General features: G+C 36.3%; 1 protein-coding gene across 1 annotated transcript in view; it reads right to left on the bottom strand.

Moving 5' to 3' along the window:
- Window positions 1-15,334: 15,334 nt before the first annotated feature.
- Window positions 15,335-27,399, bottom strand: part of LOC143402207 (uncharacterized) — a 290,523-nt gene continuing 278,458 nt past the window's right edge. The window contains exons 20-21 of the mRNA XM_076859608.1: window positions 17,164-17,310; window positions 15,335-15,361 (exon numbers count right to left, since the gene is read on the bottom strand). Coding sequence (XP_076715723.1) covers window positions 15,335-15,361; window positions 17,164-17,310 — 174 coding nt within the window. The remainder of the gene's footprint in view (window positions 15,362-17,163; window positions 17,311-27,399) is intronic.

Here is a 27,399-nt window from a genome sequence, read left to right on the forward strand (position 1 = left end):
CACATGATCTTTTGGAGGAAACCTCACATCCAAACTTTAACAGGAAGTCCACATTATTTGATTCATATTGATACCTTAGTCCAATTTATCAGGTAATTGCAATAGGTTTTTTCTGTTTTAATCACATCTGTGTAATCAGTCCTATACGACATGTTTTCAAAATGCTTCACTGATCAGTTGACAAACATTAGAGTCTAATTTCTATAACTTGTAAGAGCTTTACCACTGAGCTACATCCCCAACCATTTTTACGCTTTTATTTTGAGACAGCATCTCACTAAGTTGCTTAGGGTCTTGCTAAATTGCTGAGGCTGGTCGTGAATTTGCAATTCTCCTGATGGTCTCTTAAGACACTGGGATCACAGGTGTTTTTATACTGAATTTAGTCTTGATACTTCAAATGATTATATACATTTAAAACCAGAAATCTTAACTCCAAAAAATTTGCAATTTCACACCACAATGCTTGTGATTTATAAATGTTGTGAATTTAAATGACCAACAAAATGTAACTATTAAGAGAGCCGTTAATGCCTCCCTGGGGTGGGGGGGTCCAACTGGGCTTAGACCACAATTGTTAGTTGGCTGAAGGTAATCTAATGAAGATTAAAACTGTAAATTGATTCTATTCATTTTTCACTATAAGTGGATTTTAAGCCATTCAACTATTCTAAAACACTTTTCTTAAAAAAAAATCAGAATTGACATAATTGGACAAGTTCACAACAGACAGTTAAGTGATGGGGTGTCATTTTGCCCAGGCTTCTTACTAAAATAATTTCTTTTTCTTTTCCATCATTAAAGTTGTGGCTTTTGTGTTTGACTCTATGCCTGCAGCTAGAAGTACAAAGAAGCCTGGGATGAGATGTCAGAATAAAGACTTTTCCACTCCTCTCTCATAAACCAGCATTCCCTGCCTCAGTCAAGGAGGACCTGTTAATTAGAAAATAGACTGAAGTGATTTTCAGGTGCGCGTGGATCTCCAGGTAGGCAGTCCCCTGGTCTAGGGGCCAGTTGTCCACTTCCTGTGTCATCTCTTTGTGTTGCCATGGCCCAGTGCCTCAGTGGCCTTGGTCTCCCAGGTCATTCTCCGGCACTTGGTTTGGATCAATGGAATTTGTTTCATCAGCCCCTTGTAATGTGAAATAAGCTAAATGAATCCCCTCCCGACGGAGAAACGTCACTGATGGGCTAGGAAAGGAAGTCTTGGTTCATGGAATCCAGAGGTCAGAAAGAAACTGGAGGGTGGTTTCCTTCAGTCCACATTTCAGCCGTGGAGTCTCGCTTGCCCCAATGATATTTTCATGAAATATGGGATAGAAAAGTTTATGATATCCGTTATGCAGGGAATGGAAGTATTTTTCAGCTCTTTGGGCTTGTGATATTTTCCATGCCACAGTCAATGAATTACACCTTAACCTAACCTCAGTCCAGACACCTTGGAAGAAGGCCTAGATGGAAGACAAGGAGTTGGGACACTTTGTTGCCTACAAGGCTCTAAGTACAGCCTGTCCTGGAAACTTTGAGTAGATCAATGACCACTGAGCTACATCCCCAACCATTTTTATGCTTTTATTTTGAGAATAAAAAGAATCTCTTTCCCACTCAAGCTGAAAGGCTCAAATCCCACCATTAGAAAACCTTTGATTTTATCAGAGTATGGCTTTTAATGTTTTTTAATAGCTGTAATAATTTAGGAAAAAAACATAACATATAATGTTGATGAAATTTTATATATTTTTGTTCTTTATATATTTTTGTTCTGTTCTTCCTCGCAGAAATAATGGGTCCCAGTAACACATAACCAACCACAACAAAAAGAAACTAAAAAGAGAAAGGAGCTGAATCTTGGAAGAGAAGGTGTCTATCTGAGATATCGTGACTAATAAGTAGAAATTTCAGTACCACAGAGTGAAGGTGCTTAGGAAAAACAGGCCAAATTGTTATTGGTTATTTCAAGATGAAATCATTTGAGAAGTCATAACTTTGGAAATGGCCATTTGACTTCTCTTTCTCGACATGGAGAAAGCCATGGAGATTCTTTGGGGAGGGATGCCCTTCACTTGCCACGGCAGGAAGGGTCCTTGATCATCACCAGAGTGGTCATTGGAACGACGAAGAACCTCAATAAGCAATCAGCAAGTTCTTTGGAGTACCTTGTATCTTCCTGAGCTTCTACACCCTACTTTATGGCTCCGACAAACCTAGAATCTACTATCCTAGCCCAGACCTCCATTTGTCCTTCCGTTCCTTCACAAACTTGTTGTTCTTTTTTTAAAAATCATGAACATATCATGGTTTGGTTATTTCAGCAGATTTCACTGTCTTGTGAAGATTTCCACGTGTTATGGTTTGGATGTGAAGTGTCCCCAAAAAGCTCCTGTGTGAGACAATGCAAGAAGGTTCAGAGGAGACATAATTAGGTTGTGAGCATCTTTACCCAATCAGTGAAGTAATCCCCTGGTAGGGATGAACCGAGTGGTAACTGAAGTGGTGGGGTGTGGCTGGAGGAGGTGGGCATTGGGGGAGTGGCTTTGGGGTATATATTTGTATCTGGCCAAGGGAATCTCTCTGTACCTCTGCTTTCTGATCACCATGTGAGCTGCTTCCCTCTGCCATGCTCTTCCGCCATGATGCTCAGCCTCACCTTGAGCCCCGAGGAATGGAACCCACCTCCTATGGACTAAGACCTCTGGAATCCGGAGTCCTCAAATAATTTCTTCCTCCTTTATAATTGTTCTGGTTGGGTCTTTTAGACATAGCAGTGAAAAATCTGACGAAAACACATATCATGTATGTGTAAAATTAACGAAACCTTTATGCTTTTCTCTCATTCTTCAGTTTTTACATGAACTGGATTGTGAGATTTAGCCAAAGCACCCTCATGAGAACTTAGAGAGATCCAGGGATGTTTCTACCTCATAAGAGCTGGCCTGGCCTCCACTGTGAATTATCTGATACCCTTAAATAATGAGTCCACAGTGCTGAGTGGCTGGTCATCTGTTCAGAATGTTATGGAGCGATAAGTTGAAGATCGCCCAGTGTCCTTTGGATTTACTGGCATGGAAGTCTTCTGTGAATTTAGCCAGCTATATGTAATTAGCAGGGACAAGGATATATCTTTCAAATCCTGAAGGAATACTGAAGATTATTCAGTCTTCAAATTCTTTTGATGGATGTGAAAAAACAGGTTCAGGTCATTCAAGGAAAGATCCCCAAGTCACACAGCTGTTTTCATTAGACAATGATTTCTGAAACTTTATTATCCTGGGATGTCAATTTAAATTTCTAATTAAAATGGGTATATTCATTGCCCAAAGCAATAATAATAGGGTTCAATTCTTTACAACAATAACCCCCACCTTTTTTTTTTCCTACAACCATTGATGGGAGTGAATAAACAGATACTTCAATGTTCTGCATTAAAGGTTCCTCTCAGGAAGATCAGAGGTGTCCAGTCCAAGAACTGTAGTGGGAAGCTCACAGAAGACACCTCTCACATTGACATTCATTTTTAATAAGCCACCAAATGGCCAGGTTAAAATTACAAACAAGCATACTGTAAAATGTCATGTCAAAGCAAAACAAAACAAAAAAATCCCCAAACAGTACCTTACAGTGAGTGGCATATCAGAAATTCTTTGAAAATGGTTACATGCCATTACTTTTCCCTTTGGTAAGAGGAAAACAACGTGTTTTTTTTTTTTTTTCACGTGTTAACAATGTACCCTTTCAGGCTAAGACCTTGTATTCCAAGTGGAAGCCCAGGGCAAAATTTTTATAGCTGAATTATAAATCCCTGAAAATAGAGATTTATAATGGAAATTCTGGAAAACCCATACCTAATAGATCTATACTACCCAGAGCCCCCTCTAATAAAAGGACTCTGAGACATTATTCCAGATAGCTTTGCTAATATGAGTAAATGAAGAAAAGTGTGTTCAGAGGAAATATTTAAGCTGCAACCCTTTTTTTGAAACCAGTACATCTTGCAGTAGGCCCTACTCATTGGAAAACAACAAGGAAAAATCTGTCATAGCTCCATAGAAGAATGGAAGATCTGAAAAATTCGTTGTGGAAATGATGGGTTATTAAGGTATGGACTATAATATCATCGTCAATCTATAAAACTTTTACAACCTAGTCTTATTTGCACAGAGATTACATCTCCAAAGCTCAGTGCCAAAGACACATGTTAATAAGCTCACAACTTTTAATTAAGCAATATGTAAAAGTAGATTCCCATTAAGCTGTGATTTGTGGGTTAGTTCATTACACTGGGCCCCAACCACCAGACACATATTCAATACAAATCAAGCAGCCCAGCATATTATCCAGCTTAATGTGAACCCACTAGTGATGTTTTATTGCCAGTTCAGAAGAACAGTTCATAGAAAGCATTTTCCCCCAAAAGACTAGGACAGAGATCAAAACCTAATGACCCCATGGTGCTTGTTTAATGAAATGACTCATCTGCATTGTTTATTTGCATAACACAATAATTACTCATACAGTTAATTATCATATACATCCGATTATCTGACCTGAGGGGTTAGAGTTTTTATTGTCATAAACCCACAGAGGGCAGCCCTGGTAGTTGGTTTTGAATCTTGGGGGCAAGATTAAATTTCCTTGCATTTCAGTTTGGCTGGGAAGGGAAGTGTGATGGAATTAATGATCTGAGGAGAATTGATAAGTGAGAAGAAAACGAGGTCCCATCTTTCCTCCATAAGGTAAACTCTCCGGAAGTGAAAGAGTTAACTTTCAGGAGGGAAACCCTGGGACATCAGGGAGAGAATATGATCCCATAATGGAGACCATTTCAGGGTAGAGAAGGGACAACCCAGAAAAAAAAAAAAAAAAAAGGTACGTTTGACTAGATAATAAAAAAGTCTCTACATAAAATATCATCACCATGCTTTCAATATCTCAAATGATACAAAATATTCTGAGAAAAAGCATTTGAATGATTCAGTGCCTCCTCAACATCTACATTTACTCGTTGAATAGATACTTACTGTGCCAGGCATTACAATATATGTATTGACATGTATGTTCCTCTGGGTGGCTGGGATAGTGTTCCACAAAGGTCCATGTCCTGAAAGTTTGGTCCCCTTGGGAGATGGGGGAACTTTCAGGAGGTGGGTCTTAGGGGCAGGCCTTTAGGTTTGGAGGGGATTGTTGGACTCTGGTCTTTGTCCCTTTGTGCTTCCTGGATCATAAGGTAAAGCACTTGCGCTATCACTTGCTCCCACCATTATTAGATAACTTTACTAGATGCCCCAAAATATGGAGCCCCCCAATCTTAGAACAGAAACTTCAGAAGCATGAGCCAAAATAACCTTTTTCTCTTCATAAGTCAATTGCCTCAGGTATTTCATTATAGAAACACTAAGATGACGAATACATACATTCAGACAAAACATTTTTGTTTCTTAATGTGAAATTGTTATAACTATTTTTAAACTTTCTACCCCATTCAGCTGATTTGTCTAATCATGGCTGTACCTGCAAAATATTTTGGTAATTAATGTTGTTTTTGTATACACTTTTAAGTTTTATTTGCTCAAGTATCCTCTACTCTTCTTTCTCATCCACTTGTTGTTTATTCAGTGCATGGATATTGTAAAAATATTAGAAAATGTAGACCCAGAAAGGAAAATCATTTGAAACACCAACAGATAACCAGTGTTAACATTTTGGTATATAGCTTTCTCCTACTTTAATATAGACATATGCATATTATTTGCATGCATGAAGAATGATAGATCTTTATAGAAATATATGTAGATTTTGAATAATATTTTATTTATTCTTAATAATACCTTATAGATGCACTTCTAAGTCAATTATTTTACTGTGACAAAATTCAATGCAATATATACCAGCAAAGGTCAGAAAACCACAGCTAGAAGGCCATATCTGGCTTTCGTTGTGTGTTAGAAGAGAATAGCTACTTACCATTTCTTCACATATTGTTTCTGGTTGATTTTGTGTTACAACAAGAGAATTGAGAAGTTATGAGAACTGGGTGGCCTGCAAAATCTAAACTATCTATTACATAGCCCTTTTCAGGAAAACATAGAGTCCCCTACACACATCTTCTTAGGAACTCAGCGTTCCTGCCATGTAATATGTTTGAGATCACACGATTGAACTCTGACCCATGAGAACCTGGGTAAAATTGACGTCTCTGATTCCAGGTCTTGACCCAGGAACATCAGTATAACTCTCCAGCTCCCACTAGTCCTGCATTTTAGTCATCTCACAAAAGACAAATGTGAGACAGAAGGCTTTGAGTGAGTGAGAAATACCCCTTTGTGTTTGCCATGGAAATTTCAGGGTTCATCTGTATCTTTCCAGACTGTAAACAATTCCATTATGAGAATCAGCTCCAATTTATCTCACCAATCTTTTATTGTTGAATACTTACATTATTCCTAATGTTTTATTTACAAATAATGCAATGTGAAAAGCATTGTGTATTTTTATTTTGACACATATTCAAATCTTAGAGAAATGAAATTGCTTGAGTAAGAGGCTTAGATTTTTACTTAGCAGGTAGAAATCTGTTTGGGGTTTTTAACAAATGACTAGCCAGTTGTCTCAATATTATTTATTGAATCATTCTTTTCTTACTGAAATTTTTAAATAAAGGATAAAATTCTACCAACAAGATCATTTTTTATTTCTCTTTTCCCTCCCTAATTTTATGCATTGCACTGACATACTTTATAATATTGAATCATTTTTCAGTGATTAAATGAACCTTATTTGGGAATAGGATTTTTTTCTTAATGGGCTTCTGGGCAAACTTTGCTAGTGTTTTCTGGGTATTTTTTGCTATATGCACTCATTTATTTTATCCTTGCTGGGTGTACAATAAGATTCATATACACATATGTAGCTTGTATGTGCTTAAAATGGCTAAAAATTCATATATTACATTATTTAGAATAATTTAAAAGACATGGGATTTATCAGTTTCTGGATGGTTTTATGTAAATCAACCACAAATCCATTCAGCTTCAGTGATTTTGTGAAGGGTATTGTCCAATATACTTTTAAAATACTTTACATGTTTATGTATTTAGAGATTCAAAATCTCTAAAATGTATTGAGTGCTTTTTTTGAAAATTATTTGCTCCATTGAAATATTTTTATTTAGCACCATAAAGCTATGTAAGTTTTAATTCTTACATTTTAACCTATTTTTTAAAATAATTGTGGCTATATTACATTTCTTTAATTCCTAATGTATGTTTGCAATGTTTTTCTCATCTTTGTCAATCTTAATTAGAAGCAGAAACCAATGTTGAGCTTTTTCACATTGAAAAATTCATTTAAATTAAACTATATTCTTATTTTCCAGATTATTTTCACTTCTGAATTTTATTCTTTGTTATATTTTTCTAGCTTCTTCACCTTCACATTTTTAAATAATAGAAGTATTTCCATCTGAATACAGCTTTGGCCACATCTCATAAGTTTTCATAAATAGTGTTCTAATTGCTTCATTATCATTAATTTCTTAATAGCTTGTGATTGCAAATTTTATTTCCTCTTTGGCCCACAAGTAATTTAAGAAATTCTTCACACATATGTTCATTTAACATAAGCTTTCATAGTTTTTTAATCATTTTTATGAATCACTATCTGAATATATGTTGTTCAACTTGGGTTGTATGTGCAACTTAAGTTTTATTTTTCTTCTTTGCTAGAAAGTCCTAAAGTATGATATGTTCTTATAAATGCACCAAAAACAGCACCAGAAATTAACATTTTTTGTTGACATAAAATATTAATATCCTTCTTTATGACTTACCCAGGCTTATAACATAATTCAGCTTATCTATAGTAGTATATACTTAGAAGTTTGTCATAATTACATTGAATTTTTAAACCTACAGATTTCAAAAAAAAAAAAATGACTTGTTCTCTCTTAACTCAACCTATCTAAGTGCTGGTTCCAAAGCTGTTAATTCAAATCTTGACTCATAACTCTTATTAAAAAAAAAAAAAAAAAAAAGCTAGTGGGTTTTCTTCTTGTTGTTATCTCATTTGTTTTACTAAAAACTTATATAAGTTTCTCCTATGGAGAGTTTTTGGTGAACAGGTGTTTTCAAAAGCCTCTTCAGGGCTGGGTCCTCCAGTACCTATGTGTATGTAAAAGGTTAAAATTGAGCTAAGTGAAAAGAATTAAATTATCTAGGATGCAAGGTTCACAGATTGTGGGATCTATAAAAATGAAAAGCTCATCAGATTTAGTGAAATCTCTATGGTGGGCAGTGAGCCGAGTGGGATGCTGATTTTAAGTAGAGGAGTCAGTTCCAGCTTCAAAAGTACAGGTGCCATTTGAGCAAAGACACAGAAGAGAGAAAGGAGTTAGCCAGGCGGCCCTCTGGGGAAATCAAGCAGTGTGGGTATCAGCTGTAACTGAAAGCCTGCTGTGGTCTTCCAGGCAAATACAACAGCTATGCTTGGGAAACAGGAAAAGTTAGGATGATAGAACACAGTGCATATGGGCAAACATAACTGTGGACGTGGTAAGAGAGAGTGGCTGGGCAGATTGAGTGTCATTTGCAGTCATTGCAAGAACTTTGCCTTCTATGCTAACCTAATGGAGAGTTTGAGCAACCTGAGTCCTGTGATCTCATTTTAGGAGGATTGCGTCAGCTAGTGCATTGAGAATAGGTCAAAGTGGGATGGGAATAAAGACAGGGAAACCAGTAGGGGGACTATTGCAGAAGTCCAAGAGCGATCCAAGTGACTCAGATTGGGTTGCTGCAGAGAATTAGGTGACAAGTCATCTGGTTCTGAATTTTAGAACAGATTCAATGGGGTTTTGGAATGATTGACAGGAAAGTCAGAGAGGAGCTGTTGGGAGTCAGAAAAACAGTTGCCATTGTCTGGACCCCATTCCCATCAAGTAAGTTGCTTTGATCCTGTGGTTCCCTGTGCTAGGTCACCTAGAGAGTTCTAGAGAGTGGACAATTGATCCATCTGGACACCTGGTGTGAATGACAACAATGTTGTGTAGGAACAACAACAACAAAAAAAGTCTTTCTTTTTAAGCTAGCAATTGCTACTGACTGTAACTTGGAGGGTATATATGTCTAATAAACTCATACTCTAGGATTTTTTAAAATGGTAAAGATAGATTATTAGTAGCACATGCTAGATACTACTGGTTACAATTGACAATGTGCCACAAAAACATACGTATAAACAGAATTTGCTGATGAACTTGGAAAAGGAAGGGGATGATGGGAATTGGGGAGGGGAATGCAAGATTGTGAGAAGTAACTACTTTTTGTAATCTACTACTCAAAAATTAACTTGTGAATGCCTTTGAGCAAAGGAAGCCTTTGGGTAAAGACTAAATCCATGGCAAATCCCTCTATCCAACTGTTACAACTCTGAATATATGATGGTGGTCCTCAAGATTTTACAAAAAAGTTTCAGAGAAAAAGAAGTAGTTTGCCCACCAGTGCTTTGTAAGCTCAAGACACTTACAATTAAGTTGTGTAGAGATAGAGCTATTGGCACATGGAACTGACTAGAATCAGATAAATTAGAAATTGCCTGAAGAAGCTGCTCGGTCTCCAAGGAGGGCATATTCTTTAAAGCTCACTGCGGATCAAAGGAAAGAGTTCCTACAGTGTGGATCCAAGAGACCCAGAGAGCAATGAGCGAGGGAGAGTTATTCCATGAAGCAAAATTGAAGCCTAATCAATAATTTTGGCCTATAACGAAGGGGTAGCACAGCAGATAGAGTTTCAGAATGGCTTTGAACCAGTGACTGGCATGGCTGTCCTCAAATGGGAGTATGGCTACACACCCAGCTCCTTCTACTGTAGTTCTGAGTCTGTTATACCCTAATGTGTTTTGAGCCCATGGGATAATAAAGAACCTTTGTGGTTCTAGGTTTCTGGATGAAGTAGAGCTGAACTCACACCTAATGCAGATACAACTTAGTATGGCCACCTTTTATACTGGCCATAGGTGCACAGATTTGCTCCTCCATGTGCTCCGTGGCCTGATATACCACTTTACCACAGGCCCAATGGAATGACATCAACTATGGAATGAGCCTCCAAAACTGTGAGACAAAATAAACTTTTTCTCTTTTTAAGTTGATCATCACTGGCATTTGTTATAGTAACAGAAAGCTGACGAACACAATAGCCAACTGTTTTAGTTTGCTTGTTTCTTTGGGCAAAGATAGCTTTGTGCTTGTCCATCCAATGGAAGCTAGCAGAAATATGAACTTTTTTAGCCAGTGATATAAAGATCAGACTGATTTGTATAATATACAGGTAGAACTTTAAGAGCCAATTTATCTTTCTTCATATTCATTTTTTTTTGTCTACCATAATGACTGAGAACTTCTCCATATACTGTCCAGACAGAAGATGACAAGGAAGAGAGTAAAGTTCCTCTTCAGTGGACATATGGCATGACAAGGAACCATTGCTGTTACAAGCCAGTGAGATTTGGACAGTTTTGTTACTGCACTATAACTAATATAAGATAATGTCAAAATTGTTGGGTTCAAAAATGGAAAAATTGATCTTTCCATCAGCTAAGAGGCATGAATTGTAGAAGCAGGTTTAGAGGGGGAACTCATGGTTTGAGATGAAACATGTTGAGTTTGAAGTGTTTACTCAAACAGAGACATTCAATGGGCATTTAGAAATCTGAAATTTAGAAGAGAGGTTTGGGCTGGAGATATAAATTTGGGAGTCAAATATTTTAGCCTATTTGTGCTGCTATAGCAGATTACCAAAGACTGGTTAATTTATGAAGAATAGAAAGTTGTTTCTGGAGGCTGGGATGTTCAGTATCAACACACTGGCCACTGGTGATGGCCTTCTTGCTGCATGCTAACATGGCAGAAGAGGAAAGGAATGAACACAGTGGCCTCACAGGGCAGAAGACTGGAAGAACACTAATGAATGCAGAGGCACAAGAGAACAACTAAGAAAGCAGAGTCCTGGTGGCCAAATAAAGAAAGTGCGCCAGTCATCTTTGTACCAGTGACCAAAGACCCAACAAGAATAACTTAGAGGAGCAACAATTATTTTTGGCTCACAGTTTCAGAGCTCAGCCCATAGTTGTCCCACTCCATGGCTCTGGGCCCAAGGTAAAGAGAACATCATGGAGGAAGTGTGTGCCAGAGGAGAGATGATCAGTTCATGAGAGCCAGGAAGCAATCAGGGAGCAGGAAGAGACAGGGACAAGATATGAACCCAAAGACACAACCCCAGGGACTTACTTCCTCTAGCCATGCCCCACCTGCCTACAGTTACCACTCAGTGTGTTAGTCCTTGTGAATTATTAATCCACCAAATGGATTAATCCACTGATTGGGTAATAGCTCTCATAACCTCATCAAGAGCTTTTGATCCAAGAACAAGAGAGGCTCAATTATGTCAAACATTTCCACCAGATCAAGTAAGCTGAGGATTGAGAATGGACCATCGGATTTAGCAACCTGTGGTGTGGTCCTTGCTGAGAGTAGTCTTGCTAACAGTAATCTCCATCAAGCATAGGTGTGAAATCCTGTGTAGACTGGATTGCAGCAAGCACGGGGGGAAAAGAAATCAGAATCAGAAAATGGAAAAAATATCTCCCAAGGAGTGTTTTTATGATGGGGAGCAGAGAGAGGTGATGATAGCAAATGAAGAGTAGAATCCAAAAAGTAAGATGGAGAAATAATAGCAAGTGTGTGTGATCAAACGGAGAGTAAAAAAAACAACGATAATGACAATATGGGAAGGTAAAGAGGAGCCAAGGGTGCCATCTACTCCATAGTGCCACAATTGGCTTTGGAAAAACACACGGTACCTTTGGAGTAAAACCTGAGCATCAGCACATGTGAATGCAGATGTAGGTAGTGGGTAGACAAGTGACGAGGAAGTCCCCTTCTGATCACTTCATTTTCCCCAGTGCAGTAGAAAGCTAGTTTGTCAGTGGAAAGTGAAGCAATGAAAAGTGTTGCAGGTTTGGGAACAGAGGATAAAATGTCATGTAGTCACAACATAGTAAGGGGGTGAGTGAAATCAGAAAGTCGAATACCATTACCACACCAGAAAGTGTGAAAGGTCACTTAAGATCTACAGTCATGAATTTAAAGTAAAATTAGTGCCAAAGTCCATTTTTCTCCAGCTGCTTTTAATTGTATGGGAGTAAGCACAAATTAGGCACAGGTGGTTTGACCAGGGCTGTGGTTTCTCCAAGTAATAAGAGGAAATGAGAGGTGAGACAGAGAGGTGAGTAGAAGGTATAAGCAAGGGAGCCATGGTAAGGTTTGAGTTATAATTTTACATCAGCTTGTCTGCTATGAGGCATGATTTTATCCCAATCTAACTCTGAGCCCCAGTTCTTACTCACCATGCTGTACCATCTCCTTCATTTCTCATGTCATTATGGAGTCCCTAGTTTGACCCATTTATTGGGAAGGTCATCTGTAAGGAATTTATACCATTTTAGAAAGGAATTCTTTCTTCTCCCAAGGTCTCAGCAGGTACAGAAAAATCACTATGTGCAGGGCTTCTAAATTCCAGTCCACCCTGATGACTGCAAGATCAAGCAGATCCACCATGCAACAAATACCTGTGATCATGCTATAAGAGCACAGAATGAATGTGTGTGTGCGCACGCATGTGCTCACACACTCATGTGTACACACACACTCTTATTTAAAGCATTGCAGACATTGATACAGTGTGTAAAAAAAAAAAAAAATGGCGCAGCCAATATGGAAGGCAGTATGGACGTTTCTTGGAAAAATGGGAATGAAACCACCATTTAACCCAGCTATAAAAGGACTTAAAAACAGCATACTACAGGGACACAGCCACATCAATGTTTTTAGCAGCACAATTCACAATAGCTAAACTGTGGAACCAACCTAGATGCCCTTCAATAGATGAATGGATTTTTAAAATGTGGCATATATACACAATGGAATATTATTCAGCATTAAAAGAGAATAAAATCATTGCATTTGCAGATAAATGGATGGAGTTAGAGAAGATAATACTAAATAAAGTTAGCCAATCTCAAAAAATACAAATACCAAATGTTTTCTTTGATTAATATAATATATATACAACCAGAGATATAAAAAAATTGTGCTTATATATGTAATAAGAATTATAATGCATTCCTCTGTCATATATAAATAAAAAAATTTTACATAAAATTTGCATGTGTATGTATGGTGGTGTGGGGCAATGGAACATTTCCTCGACCCCTGGAGGCAATACCTAGGAGACCTTCACCTCTGTACATATCTACTTTATCTGCACCCCAACTCCTCTCCAGTCACAAAAGGAAATTCTGTGTAAAACATGTTGTATTCAAAATAAAGCATTAAGAAACTTTAAAAAGAGAGACCGGGTTTACTTTATTTCACTCAACAACTGTTTAGTTCAGATCTACTTATTGCCAATGCTGTTTACTGCTGTATTAAGCAGGCTTCCATGAGGATCTGAAATTCAGTAGCAGCTATTTCAAACTATTAAAGGGATTTTCTAACTGTAAGAGTTCTCACTTGAAAGGCTGTCCCCCCCCATATCCAGAAGCATTTAGAATGAATCTGGAGGATCAACCAGAAATGATATATAAGAGATTTCTGTTTCTTCACATAGGTGTTTAGAGCAGGTGAATTTGTGTTGCATAATTCTTAACATGTGAATTATAAGTGGCCAAATTATATATATGCATGTATACATACATATACATGTATATGTATATATATATATGTAAATGTATATATATATATATGTGTGTGTGTGTATGTGTGTGTGTGTATATATATGTATATATACATATATATATACTTATATTAAAATGCCTTTTTGAAGACTATTGAACAGGCACATATAAAACAGAATTGCCATAATGCGACCAAGGCTTTTTCTTCTGCTTATCCAAGCATTATCAGTTGATTTATTTAATAAAATTGAGGACCAAGGAAGACTAGAGATGCAGATTCCAATAGAGTGCTCATGCTGTGATTATTGAAGTGGTAAGTAATTTGCTTTTAATGCTAGTGCGTACCACTTAGCACCATATTTAACTGAAGAAAGAAAATCACTCATTTTTCATCCCCTCGCTTAACTGACACTTAGTGTAATCTATCTATTGTCACTGAAGTTAATACAAGGAACATTTAATAGATTCCACTTTGAAATTTACAGCACACATTTAAATGTTTAACTCCTTCTTATTTATATTTGTATTCCTCCGTGGAACCGAATTCCAAATGAATATTCTATCCAGGAAATAAGAACACAGTAGGTACTCACAAATATAATCTATTAAAAGGATTTACAGTTTTCAATTATAATCACATTTAGTATTGTGTGCTATCTTTTCTATGACAAAAATAGCAACGTGAGTGGTGTGTCCATGAGTAACTAAACATAATACTGAACATGAAGTTACTAATGAAATCACTGAAAACATATGCTTGAGTTCATTAATACTGTTTTACTAATAGGTTCTTGAAAAATAATAATTATCATTATAAATTACTCTCAATGTTCGAAATAAAAACCAGGTGACTGAATTCACAGGTATCCAATACAGTCCACTGGAAACCTGTCTTAGATTATGAAATAATATTTTGCACTGACTATAAATATGTGTACTTCTTCCTAATGGGACATTACACTGGCACCTGTCACAATGGAACTCCATTCTTGCTGAGTATCTGCTTATAGATATTACTCTCATTTCTCTTTGTCCATGGAATTATTATTTGCAGTTCATAAAGGGACACAGAAAATGAGAGGAATCAATCATAAGAATAAAGACTTCCATTTTTTTTCTTATTTTTCTTAAGAAACTAACCACACATACATACACCCACAAAAGTCAAAATTGGATAGGTTATTTCAGTGCTAATACAAATGTAGGATTTACTTGAGAATGTAGACAGTGCCAATATCTTATTTCTGTGTTGGACTGGGATACAGCATTGAGCCTATAAACATCAGAAAGGTCCTTTACAAAGAAAGAGAACTTAGGAAAAAAAAGTGTCTATCCTTGCTCACCCCACACCTATATAAATATATAATTTTATAAAAGCTTTAGACAAACTCAAATGTTGAACTTATTACCTAGCGCTTCATATTCAGCAAAATGAGCTCAATGGCTGAAAAAACAAACACAAAGCAACAATGGTAACAAAACACTCCACAGACATGTATTTTAAAATACTGAAAAACTCAGGCATTGCAATAATGCATGAAGACGACTTAAAACAGTGCATTCCTAGACATCCTTTGGAGACAGAAGATATTGGTCTTCCTAATTATACTCATCCTTCCATTGGGGCACCAATTTCCTAAAGGAAACATGAAAAGGGAAAAAAAATATAAACTTATTGACTGTTGATCTCTTTTTTGTTCATTCAATTCACTCTCATGTAGTTTATTAGATATAAAATTAAGTGAAATTTGACATGTCTGTTTAATTCTTTCATCCAATAAAATGTACTGAGAATTTACTAGTTCAGAGAACTGTATTAGAAGCTGGACAGGTAATAGTAAATAAAGCAGAAAATTCCCCTTGCCCTCACAGGGCTTAACTGTTAGTGAGGGTAGTATAAATAGAAGTGAATACTTATAAAATTGGCAAGTATGTCTATTGACATTTTAGTGAGCAGGAGCAATAATGTCAACTATTAAAATGTGTCTATAAAGTTTATTCATTTCTGTGAAGTTGAGATCTGTTGACAGACATATTAACGTAAGTTGGTTGGCTTTCCATAATAGCTATACAGGATAAAAAATACAGACGGTACATACACATGATAATTTCTGCCAACACAAAGAGTAACAGATGTAATCCTTAATGCAAACTTCTTATGTTAGACCATCGATATCATAATAGTTAGACCATGATTTAAGATGCAGATTTAAAAACCACCAGGATTGGATGTGTTCCCATGTTTTCTAATGATAGGTATCAATTTTGAGTTCTCTAATAACATGGCTTCTGTTTAAGGATGTGGCTAAAAAGGTAGCTGCTCTCCGACTCCCTTACAGATGTAGGGAAGCTCCAAGGGCCTTGCTAGGCACTGTATATGTTGCTCTATAATGCAGACAGAGGATTCTAAAGGATACAGGGCTTTTTATGATCCGTCAACCCTCTGATACTTCATTGTACATTTGCAATAATAAGTACCACTCTGAGCCTTCAATTGGAAGAGAAGAAAGCAAGAGAGAAAAGAGAAAGGGGGGGTATTTAAGGAATTAAAAGTGGAGGTCTACTTTGATCTCTTTAGGAAGAGTTGAAATGCTTGCAGAAAGCCCAAATCTGAGCCACCCATTAGGCCTTGGTACTAGAGTACAAAATATATGCTTTGCAAACTAACCCACTTAAGTGACTTGGTTGATTCATTGTTGTTATTTAATTTTTTTTCACTTTTTTTCCCCCTAAAGTTTCTTTTAGAGAAAAAAAAAAAAAAGTGTGACATTTTCCAGAAGCACAAAGGGACCAGGGAATTTATTTAGACTTGATCTTGTCATTCTCTAATCACTCCCCTCATTCCCTCCATATGAAAGAAAACGGCTCCCAAGAGTGTTAGAAATGATCCCATCCCTCTTCAAATTTCCGAGTGGTCAAGCAGCTCCTTTGGAGGTAAGCAAGATGAAAGAGGTTTCCATTCTGTCTGAGAACTGTTTGTGATGGGCATGACTTCAATCTGTTCTTCCTAATACCTGCTATTGACTTCTGTCGACTCCATCTTACAAGGCAATTGGGTCATAAAGGATGTCCCACTTGGTTGCCACCGTGACATGTGCACCACGAAAAGTAAGACAAACCTGAGGGAAGTGGCACTAGGTGGCTCCTTCTTAGTAGATGCACTCACATAGCAATGAAATTCTTATTTTTATTTTTTTTGGTACTGGGTATTAACCCAGGAGTGCTTGACTACTGAGCCATGTCCTCAGCCTTTTTTTTTTTTTTTTTTTTTTAATTTTTTATTTAGAGACAGTGTCTCTTTAAATTGCTTAGGGCCACAATAAGTTGCTGAGGCTGGCTTTGAATTTAATCATTTTATCTCAGCCTCCCAAGTTGTTGGATTATGGCTAAGTGCCACCACCCCTGACTAAATGAATGTATAATTAGCAGATAAGATACCTTTTTTATATTAATGGTTCCTTTCCATTCCTCTTCTTTAGCATGGAAGGATTCTCTCAGCACGGTGTCCATTTCAGTTATGTGCTCCTGAATAGCTATGATCACTTCTCTGTGGACAAACTTCAAGGCACTGATATCACCTAACACCTTTAAAAAATGGGGATAAAAATAAGCAAAATATTAACTTACCATGTTTTGGAGAAAGTTTTTAGGTGGAATGATCAGAAGTGGTTATTTTTTTTTTTCTATTTTAACCCCTGGAAGAAAAATCAAACCTGGAAATCCCGTGAGATGTCATATCATTATCCTAATTCCTCAGTTTTGTATGATTATGACTTTATGGTTCAGTTTCATTTCTGACCTTGACAATGATTTTACAACAACCTTATTACAAATATAAAATTATTTTATATAAAATATGCAATATAATAATACAGAACACAGAGTCATAAGAGGCAATTAAAATATGTTCAAAAAGCAACTTTTTCTAATTCTACTAAAACCCAAAATGTCAAAATCAAAAATAAGACTGGGATTCTTTAATGCTTTGAATAAATCTTGTTTGATGAAATGCATGGAAAACAAAAACAGTCAGGGAACATGCAGTCTAGCATTCCTTTTAATAGGAACTCACTGTCCCTAGAGAAGTTTCTGTATACAGAAGACTAATTGCCCTGGACCACAGCTCACAGCCATGCCAACATGCTGTTCCACTCATCACACACAGTTTGGGTTTTCTTCTGGACTATTTATAATAATCACCAACTTCACTGACTTCATAAGTCTCTCCTACATCTTGAAGGTATCTAACATTGCCAAGCTCTCTGCTAAGGGCTGGTTTCCCCCCACAACTTATGAACTCTTGAACTGAAAGTCATCCAGATGAGAAAGGCAGGGAGCCACGTCTGCATATTAATGGGCAAGTTGAATGTCTTTCTCTGGATAGCAAAGAAGACATCTGCTTATCAGATAAACTCTGGTTACAGAAACCATTTTCTCCTTTATAGAATGACTTCTCCATCTCTTCAGGACCTATAAATCCTCTTCCCAGAGTGAGCAAATCAAGAAAGGGTTCTGATTGGAATACTAGAAAAGAAAAATCTCCTTCCTTCCAAGGTAATGAGTATCAGGAGTGGCAAAAGCGTAAAGTAATGCCATAGTATGAAGAAAACATTCCCAAGAACAAAGGCAGCACAGACGAAAAGAGAGATTTGAAAACTCCCATTGACATCCTGAATGCCACCAGCCATCAGAAGAGCTATGACAATTCCTATTTATATGAGTTAATAAATGAAGAGGAATGAGACAGTGCTGGACAAAGACAGCTAGGTAGTATTGAGAAAATAGATACCCCTGGACTCCATGATTTTTCCTGCTCTATGGAATCTCTTCAGCGGCCTTCTCAGAGTAAACTTCTCCCACTGGCACCTGCGAGGACATCCTTTGCCTTCACTTGCTTCCCCGTCATTCTTTCTGAGCATCTCTTGCATTTCCTCTTCAGTATATACCTTTCTTTCTTCATCTCGTTGCATGATCTTTTGCAATCTAAACTCTTTAAAATCTGTGTGCATGATCTTTTAAAATCTTGTTAGGAAGCATTCTGTGCCCCAGAAACTTACTAAAATGCACTCTCTACATTCCTATCCAGGTTGTCTAAAAATGCATGACAGAGTTACAATTCTAGAGCTCTTCCCATGCCTCTTGAAATACCTTTCCATTTAGGTCCATGTATATTACAGATATTAAATTGGACGGCACCCAGTCTTCACTAGAATTATGCATTCCAAAATGACAAGGTCCCTTTTTCCTAAGTTCCTTTTCATTTACAATCTTTCTTTGCGGTTGGGGCTGAGATTCAGAATAAAAAACCCTCAATCCTCACTTTATCTTTTAGGAAATGAATTGTGGGGATGTCTCCTTACTTACTAGTACCTCTTTATTAATACAAATTCCTTAAAGAGTCCAGAGCGTTTGGAGAAGAAGAACAGTAGGGGCAGGGGTGGTTTTGTTGCTGGGAGTTTGAGGAATTTCACTATTGTCATCTGGACTAATCATCTGGAAGCATTTGTCTACCCAGATGCAGAGTATCAGGGTCATGGGCCAGCAGCATGGAGTCTTCTGGTTACTCTGGTTCTTCTACCTTCCTTCTGCAATTTCAACTATTGCTGCTATCCTTGTCCTGGCTGCCTCCATAATGTATCAAATATGCACTTATATAAAATGATGCACACGTGATACACAGCCAATTAATAAATATATTTTGGCCTGACAAATATAGGAAAGCATGAACAAACATTTAACTAACCTCAATTGCAATTGCTAACGAAACTTCTTTGCTGTCTCTTCTCAGTTTAGCTCTGTGCAGGACAGTTCTCTTTCCAATTACAGCAAAGTGCTGCTAAAGAGACCCTAGAATATTTTTAATTTCTCATTAATCTGAATAGTTATTTATTTCAAGTGATGTATGTATGCTGGAAAAGTAAGCAGATTATTATGGTCATATTTATTATTTTATTTTATGGATCACATTAATTAATGGAAAAAATGTTAGAAAACAAATATTATGAAAAATCTAAAATGTATGACAAACTTGTGCTTCAATGTGCCATGCTTTAAAAAAAGAGAAAAAGCCAACCTGGTATTGTAGCATGTTTAAAGGCAGAAAAAGGACAGTGAACTATGATACCCGTACCGTTTGATATTACAAACACATTATCCAATTAAGCTAGAGAAAATGTCGTTTGTGTGGCTGTGACTCAAAAGACTCTCAAAGTGCTGGTAACTTCTTTATTCACTCCAGCTGTGATTACATATTTATTCAGATATCTGACAGCAATTAAGACACACACACACACACACACACACACACGTACACACATTTAAAACATACACCACACACCATCTATACTTTCACAGTCCCATATTCTTCGCCCTAGTTATTCCACCGTCAGAATCTACCATTAAGATCTGCACTAACTGGGCAGAGTAAGGTTACTCTAAATTCTAGCCCTCCGTGAAAGTAACAAGAACAACAAAAATGGGGAAAATCTATCAGCATCAACTTTTTTTTGGAGAAAAGCTACCTCTGGCACACTGTCAGGGCCTACCAAGCAGTGCATGAGACAACAATGTCTGCAAAGGCAGGCAGTGTCTCTCAGGCTGCACAGAGCCAGTGTCCAATGGTGACACTATGACAGTTCAGGCAACACAGCTTGTGAGCTCATTCTGCCTGTGTTTGTGCCCAGGCCAGCCCTCTTGAGTGTAAAGTATCTGGATTTAACTCTTCTCGCTAGAGCAGGTCTTAAGAAAGAGGTGGTTAATAGCTTGCTAATAAGTTAGATCTATCCTCAAGTGTCTCATTGGGGGGGGGAACCCTGAAGTTGACATTATTTACGATCAGGCTGGTGAGATGGGTCAAATTGACTGCCAAAAATATACAATAATGATAAAACTTCAGTGAGAAGCGATTATGAACATGATTAAAGGAATTAGGAGGAGAAGGAGTGAAACTGGAAAGATTCTAGAAGCAAATGTTGAGTTCATTTTCCACTCCATACAGGACTTTGGCATTCTGAACATTTGTTCACTGAGTAAACAGATAGCAATATATGGAGGTAAAATTCATTTTGGTTTTGAAATAAAGAAGATGTTCTCGATGGAATTCAGATGCTATACTTGAAGCACAGTAGCTCAACGAGGAGCAGAGTCCGCTGAAATCAGGTTAAAGCTGTAGATTTCAAAAAGAACTAGAAACACTACAGCACTCTCTATGTTATAGGTTGAATCGGCATCATTTTAGAGAAAGAATGTTTTGCATTTTGAAAAAGGAGAGCACTTATGTTGATTTTTTTCTCAAATGGTTAAATGAGCAAAAATCCAACATTTGGATTTATTCTCTGGGATTTAGAGCTGATGGGTGTTTGTATCCTTGGCTGTGCCGATCGGCGCAGCTGTGAAAATCAGAAGCCAAAGCACAGAGTTCTTTCATTTTTGCAAAAGTATACTTTACTTGGTCATAAAATATTCAATGTTCTTAAGATTAAATATCTGAATATTGCTTCTGAAGGAGCAGCTGTCACCTTAAATCTAAAGTCTAGTTTGTTTACTGACTGTATTTTATATCCTTTAGAAAATGACATAAAATGGCAATAAAATCATTGTAAGTATTCTACGGGGGAAAATAAATGCCCCTTGGTTACAGTGTACATATCTTGATACATAATTCTAGTTTATTTTCCCTGGAATTATGTTAAATATGTAAAAAGCCTTTTCTCATAAAGGTAAAAATACTAGATGTTTCCAAGTTGTAATTTAGCATTAGTGTCAAGATCACTTCAGAAAATAAGCTACTGTTACTATTTCATTTCTTTTAAGTGTCATTGAGCATACACTATGTGAGTTCAGACATAAAATAACTTACATGATTTTGTATCAGTTCCATATGAGATTAAAAATAATTTATGGTCTACATGTGTAAAATGAACTGATGCTATGTAACTGTGTTTTCTTCTTTTTTACATTGTTTTATATTATCATTCAATAATTGTTTCATGTAATTGTGAAAGAATTCGTCCCAGTAAGTTAAGATGTAAAAACTAATATTGTCAATGGATTCTTAAAGATATGTGATCAATATCCTTGTAGATAGTTCTTAGAGTCATATTGACAAAATTACAAAATATGCCAAAATAATTTTATAATATCTCTGTCCACAGGTATGAGAAGATATAAAAATGTGTAGGGTTATTTGTCTGATTTCACTTTTCATGAGTGGATTTAAATTTTTTTTTATCTTTTAAGAAATCAGTGTTAGGCAGTCTTCTCAGATGAAGTAGAATAAAAAATAAATATTCTGAAAATACTTATCTTAAACATTGACTTTGGAATGCAAGGGTTTTAAACTTCTTTTAATGAAAAACCTTAAAATTTTCAAAATATTATAGTAAATTAAGATTAATAAGTAAAAAGAAGAATGAAAATAACTCTTTCATATTTAGGTCTCCTCATAAGACATTATTTCCAAAGTCCAATTCAATAAGATGAAAAATATATAAAATTAGAAATGAACTTATTTTTGTTTTAGATAAAGCAGTCAATCTTTACCAATTGTGCAATAAACATTTAATTCTTCACTTCTATAATGTGTATGTTAAATACTTAATCATGTATTTTCATTTTTATGTCACGGCTTATTTTCTGAATTCTTCTTTGTATTTAATACACCTTTTAAAACAATTCCTAGGACTTAGAATTTCAATAAAGTTTTTTATCCAATATATCACACTTTTTGTTATAGTCTTGCATATAATAGTAGAATAATTCTTGTGTACAGCTTTCATAAGTTACAGTTATTTGGAGATTCAAGATAAATCAAAAATTATAAAAATCATTTTACAGGTAAGAGTGTTTCAAAAATATATAGCTGGGAGTTTTCTTATATGTATAAATTAAAAACACGAGTCCATTTAAACCAGGAATTACTAATGATTGTTTACCACCAAATATAAGTACAAGTGAATCTAGAGAAAATGTATAAGATTGGACAATAGTAGTTATTTTAGGAAGGACCCTAGAATCTTTAAAATGTTGCTAACAATCACATCTCAACACATAGTAAAAGCAATCAAAATAGTTCTTCACGCTTTTCTTAAGGAAACCACACATAGCTATAATAAAATTAACTTAATCCTTCAAAGTTAATATTTTATACATTATAATTGAAGTAATTTTAATAACTGAATTTAATAAAAGAATTAAAAATATTTCTTAAGTCTATTATATCATTTAGAATTTACAGTGTGTTAGGTTTAAAAAAAACAAAACTGCAATTTTTCCTCTTCAGCTTACCAATAATACATAAACAATAATAAACAAAGCCAGAGGCAAGAGACTTCTTGCTTAGTTTTTGTGGGAAGCTAACCCTTTCACAGCAAGTTGTACTAACCTAATTATTATGGACAAATAAAACCACCTATTTTGACACATACATATGGGATTAATAATTTTGTCATTTTATTTTTAAGAAGAGCTAGGATCCTATATTTTACATAATTACTAACTTTATATATATGGAGTAAAAAGAACAATTTTTGGAAATTGTGGAACACATTCTTCCACAATTATATGCAACAATTATTTAATGATAATAAAAAACAATAAAAAATGTAAAAATAAGAAAACATAGTTACTTAGCATCAGTTCATTTTACATATGTATCCTATAAATTATTTTTAATCCTAAGAAACACTGATTTAAAATCATGTAAATTTAGTTTATATGCAAATGTAAATAAATACATAAAAATTTTTACAAAAGTCTTTCCATTGTTGTATGTCATGAAAATGTCCTGACATTAGTTTGATAATTGAGTTTCACTTAGCTTTTTCATTCTTCTTTAAAAAAAAATATTTGCTCATAATAAGGTCTGAGTTTTAGATATAACAAAATTATATCCTCTACAACTTAGTTAAAATAGACAATTATTCTTAGTGAAAGGAAAGGGCAAAATAGTACCAGGATTTTATTTTTAAACAATCAACAGAAGTGGCAACTATTAAGTTTGAATTTGAAATCCAGAAATAAGAGATATTAGTGTCTTTTGAGCATTATTTTATGCAAAGCCATTAGCATTGTTATTACTATTTCCTTTTAATGTTTATTTTCAATTTTGTCTTATGGAGCACAATGTGCCCAAAGGATATACTACTTCTTACCCGGGTGTTGGGCACACAATGTCAAATGTCTTAAAAGTCTGGACAATGAAACTGTGACTGTCATCCATTTTGTGTAAGTGAATTAATTTTCATGTTATCTTCAGAGCAGTCTAAGTCTATGCACAATAGGGAAATAAGAATGGCATTCCTCTCATGTGCCAGACTTTCAACAAAAAGGAAAGAAAAATGAAGAGGTAGTTTTATCTCTGAAAAAGTATGATATTATCAATAATTTGTATTAGTTTAATGAATGTGGTTTACAGGCTCCACGGTTCCATATTTTCTTATTAATTCATCTTCCACATTATTATGCCTCTCTCCCTCTCTCTCTCTCTCTCTCTCTCTCTCTCTCTCTTTCACACACACACACACACGCACACACACACACGCACACACACACGCACATACACTGCAATTTTTTTTTTTTTTTGTAGAATATGGATATGAAAATTTCCAAATAGGCTAAATAACAAATGAAAACAGACTAGCTAAGGCAGAAAAATCTCTCAATTATTTGTTTAAGGTTTTGTCCTGCAATTAATTCATTGATTCAAGGACAAAGTGTGTCTCCTCCCCATTTACTGAAAGCTTCCTGTGGACCTGAGGGATGCTCAGCTCCAACGTCTGTCTTCACACTGAGGGGAATAAAAGCTGAGGGCCAGTCTCTGCACACCTGCTCTTGGCACCTTGAAGGCCCTGGATTCCCTGTGCAGCAGATAAAAACCCAGAGTGGAGTCAAACCCATCTAATAATAAAAATTGTGTCTCAGTTTTTCCTTGTCTCCTCTCTTCTCCTGCTGCTTTCCATCAGGCAGAACACTTAATCACTAATTGGTTAATCTGTTATTGAGGCAAGTATTAATATTCTAATTTTGCAGACAAGGAATCAGGCCTCCTGCTGTGCCTCTCCTGGCCCTGGGTAAGGAGCTCTTCAGATGGGAGCTTCAAAGTAGGTGAGGTTGGCCTCCTGAGACCTCACTGCTTGCCTAAAGCCGTGCACAAGGGCTTCACAGAGCCTCCTTAGATCGCTGAGTTCCTGGCTCCCAGTTCCCTGCTCAGACCACCAGGCGACACTGCCTCTAATGACAAAAAAAAAAGCCCGTTTTCCCATTCCACCCCAACTAATGCTCCAAGGACTTTCTTAATTGCGACTGATACCCTGGGATCCGGAAGCTTATTTGTAACTTGATGAAAGTGCACCAGTCTTGCCTGGGTTTCTAGGTTTTGTAGCTCTAAAAACTTTACAGTAACTTTGTCCTTACTGAACACTGCAGGATAACCCTACCCATGCAACAAAGAGACCACACAGTTCCTCTGTGCAGACTCCATGGAATCCATGGCGCCCAGAGGGACTGACTTAGTAGAGAATCAGGAGACGGAGACGGGCTCCCTGCACTTGAACCAATGACCAGCTCTGACAAGCAAGAGAGGGAATTTTTCTTTAAAAGCAAAATATGTGGAAGACCATAAGAGCAGTGTTGCTTTAGGTCATAAGGTGGGGCATACAAAAGATTATGAATGCGTATCTAGGGGGAATTCTGTTTGCAATCGAACTTTCATTGCAGACTCATGACATATGATATCTTTGAGCAGAATGCATTCTTTTCCAGAAGTGTAGCTTTCCATGCAAATAAAAACTCATATATTTGCTTCCAATTCAAAAGGTTAAGATCTTATGGAGAAGAAAAAAGGAAAAAGGTTAATATTTGACCTATATTCCATACCAGAAATGGGAGAGGCTTAGAGCTGTTTTCATGCAAAACGAACTTAAATTACTGGATACCATGTGTAAAAACCCACCATAAAATATTTGAGAATAGGGTTTAAGTTCTAGGAATGAAGCTTTTATTGCTTATTTCTTGCTGTATCTGATTTGTAAATAAATTAGACCCAGACACAGTTGCTTGTTTCTTCCCACATCAGAATATCTGACCAAAATGTGGCATGGATCTTACTATATCACTAATTGGGTCTAAGTTATATCCTAAATTCAGGTTCTCTCACTCAATACCGTGTGAGTACTGTGAGATGGTAAGAATCTCATGGTGCCAAACTACCAATCCTGTAGCATAATTTGGAATCCAAAGATCCAGTACAATTGGATAAATTTTCTTGAGCATCAAGTCTGTATTTAATACAAAGATAAAGAAAAAGAATTCAAGGATTGACGTTAACTTTAAAGCAAGAAGGTGACAGCTCATAAGCCATTACTTTTAAAACTTTAAGGGATTTTTTCTTTCATCCAGAAAATATAATCTACCTATATGCTGATATTTGAAATTTCTTTCCAATGCATATATATATATATATATATATATATATATATATATATAGGGAAAGATTATATGTGGACTTCTTTTCACTGAGGTCTCAAAAAAAAAATGCCAGAATCCCTTCCAATTCAGGTTTTGTAGCTCAAAAGACCAATAATAGACCTGGCAGTGTCTGTTAGGGGTCAGGAGGGATAGGAAGGAAGGTGGGTGAATAGCCATACAGGTGCCTGCAAATGAACTGTGTAATCCTCAATTTGCTCTAGGACAGGTCTTGTTTTATGGTTCCTGTCCTCTACAGGACACAATTTAATACTGGAAACAAGTATAGAAAGGCTAAAGAATAAAATCTAGCACTCTCTATAAGTGTAGAGAAGGGGCAAGGGGATAATTCAGTTCAGAACAATTTTAAAGATTTCATAGAACAAGAGGCAGATAGAGTCAGGCATGAAGAAATAAACGGGTAGCTATAAACTGCGTACCCAAGAATGGGCTAGACTGCGTGCATCTGCTGAAATTTGGAAAAGGGAGAAAGCTAGTTTAGTATTTGCTGGAATTTCAGCTGGTCACAGGATCCTACCAACGCCCAGGTCCACCACTTACTGTTATAATAGACAACACTGTGGAAATCAAAGGTAATAAAAGAATCAAGTATGTTGATAAGGCTGTAGTCCCACCTCTGAATTCTTCCAAAAGTGAAGCTAGTATATTTTTGGCATAATGTCATTATGAGCACTTGAAAAGATGTTTAGAAGTAGAATGAATCTAATTGTTTGTGATCTATAATATTTTGTGATCTTTATTGCACCTTTAAAAAAAAAAGAGCTAAAAGTACTTGCAAATGTTATCTCATTAATCTGTCCCAAATCCCTGTGAGCCAGGTAGTATAAGTATTCATAACCCAGTTTTACAGACAAGGAAATAGGCAGAGTAGTGAGAAATGACTAAGCCAAGGTTATGGGGCAAATGAAAGAATGAATCAAAGGGCCCTGATGGTCACTGTGCTCTTGATGCCAGGATACCTTCCACCTGGGCTCTCTGCTGGGGCTCTAGGACTGCAGGAACTGCAGGATGATTTTTAGCAGAAAGACAATGCTGGAGTCTCTGCTTTTTGTGTTATTTCAGTGCACACATATTTAAGCACATTTTGCAAATTTTGTAAAAAAGGTTCATCCCAGCAGTTTGTTCTGCAAAAAGGTTTTGAAAGCAAATGTTTCAGAAGTCTAAGAAGAATCCTGTGCAGAAGTGCCAATA

This window comes from Callospermophilus lateralis, chromosome 6 (assembly GCF_048772815.1).
Source record: "Callospermophilus lateralis isolate mCalLat2 chromosome 6, mCalLat2.hap1, whole genome shotgun sequence".
Taxonomy (NCBI): domain Eukaryota; kingdom Metazoa; phylum Chordata; class Mammalia; order Rodentia; family Sciuridae; genus Callospermophilus; species Callospermophilus lateralis.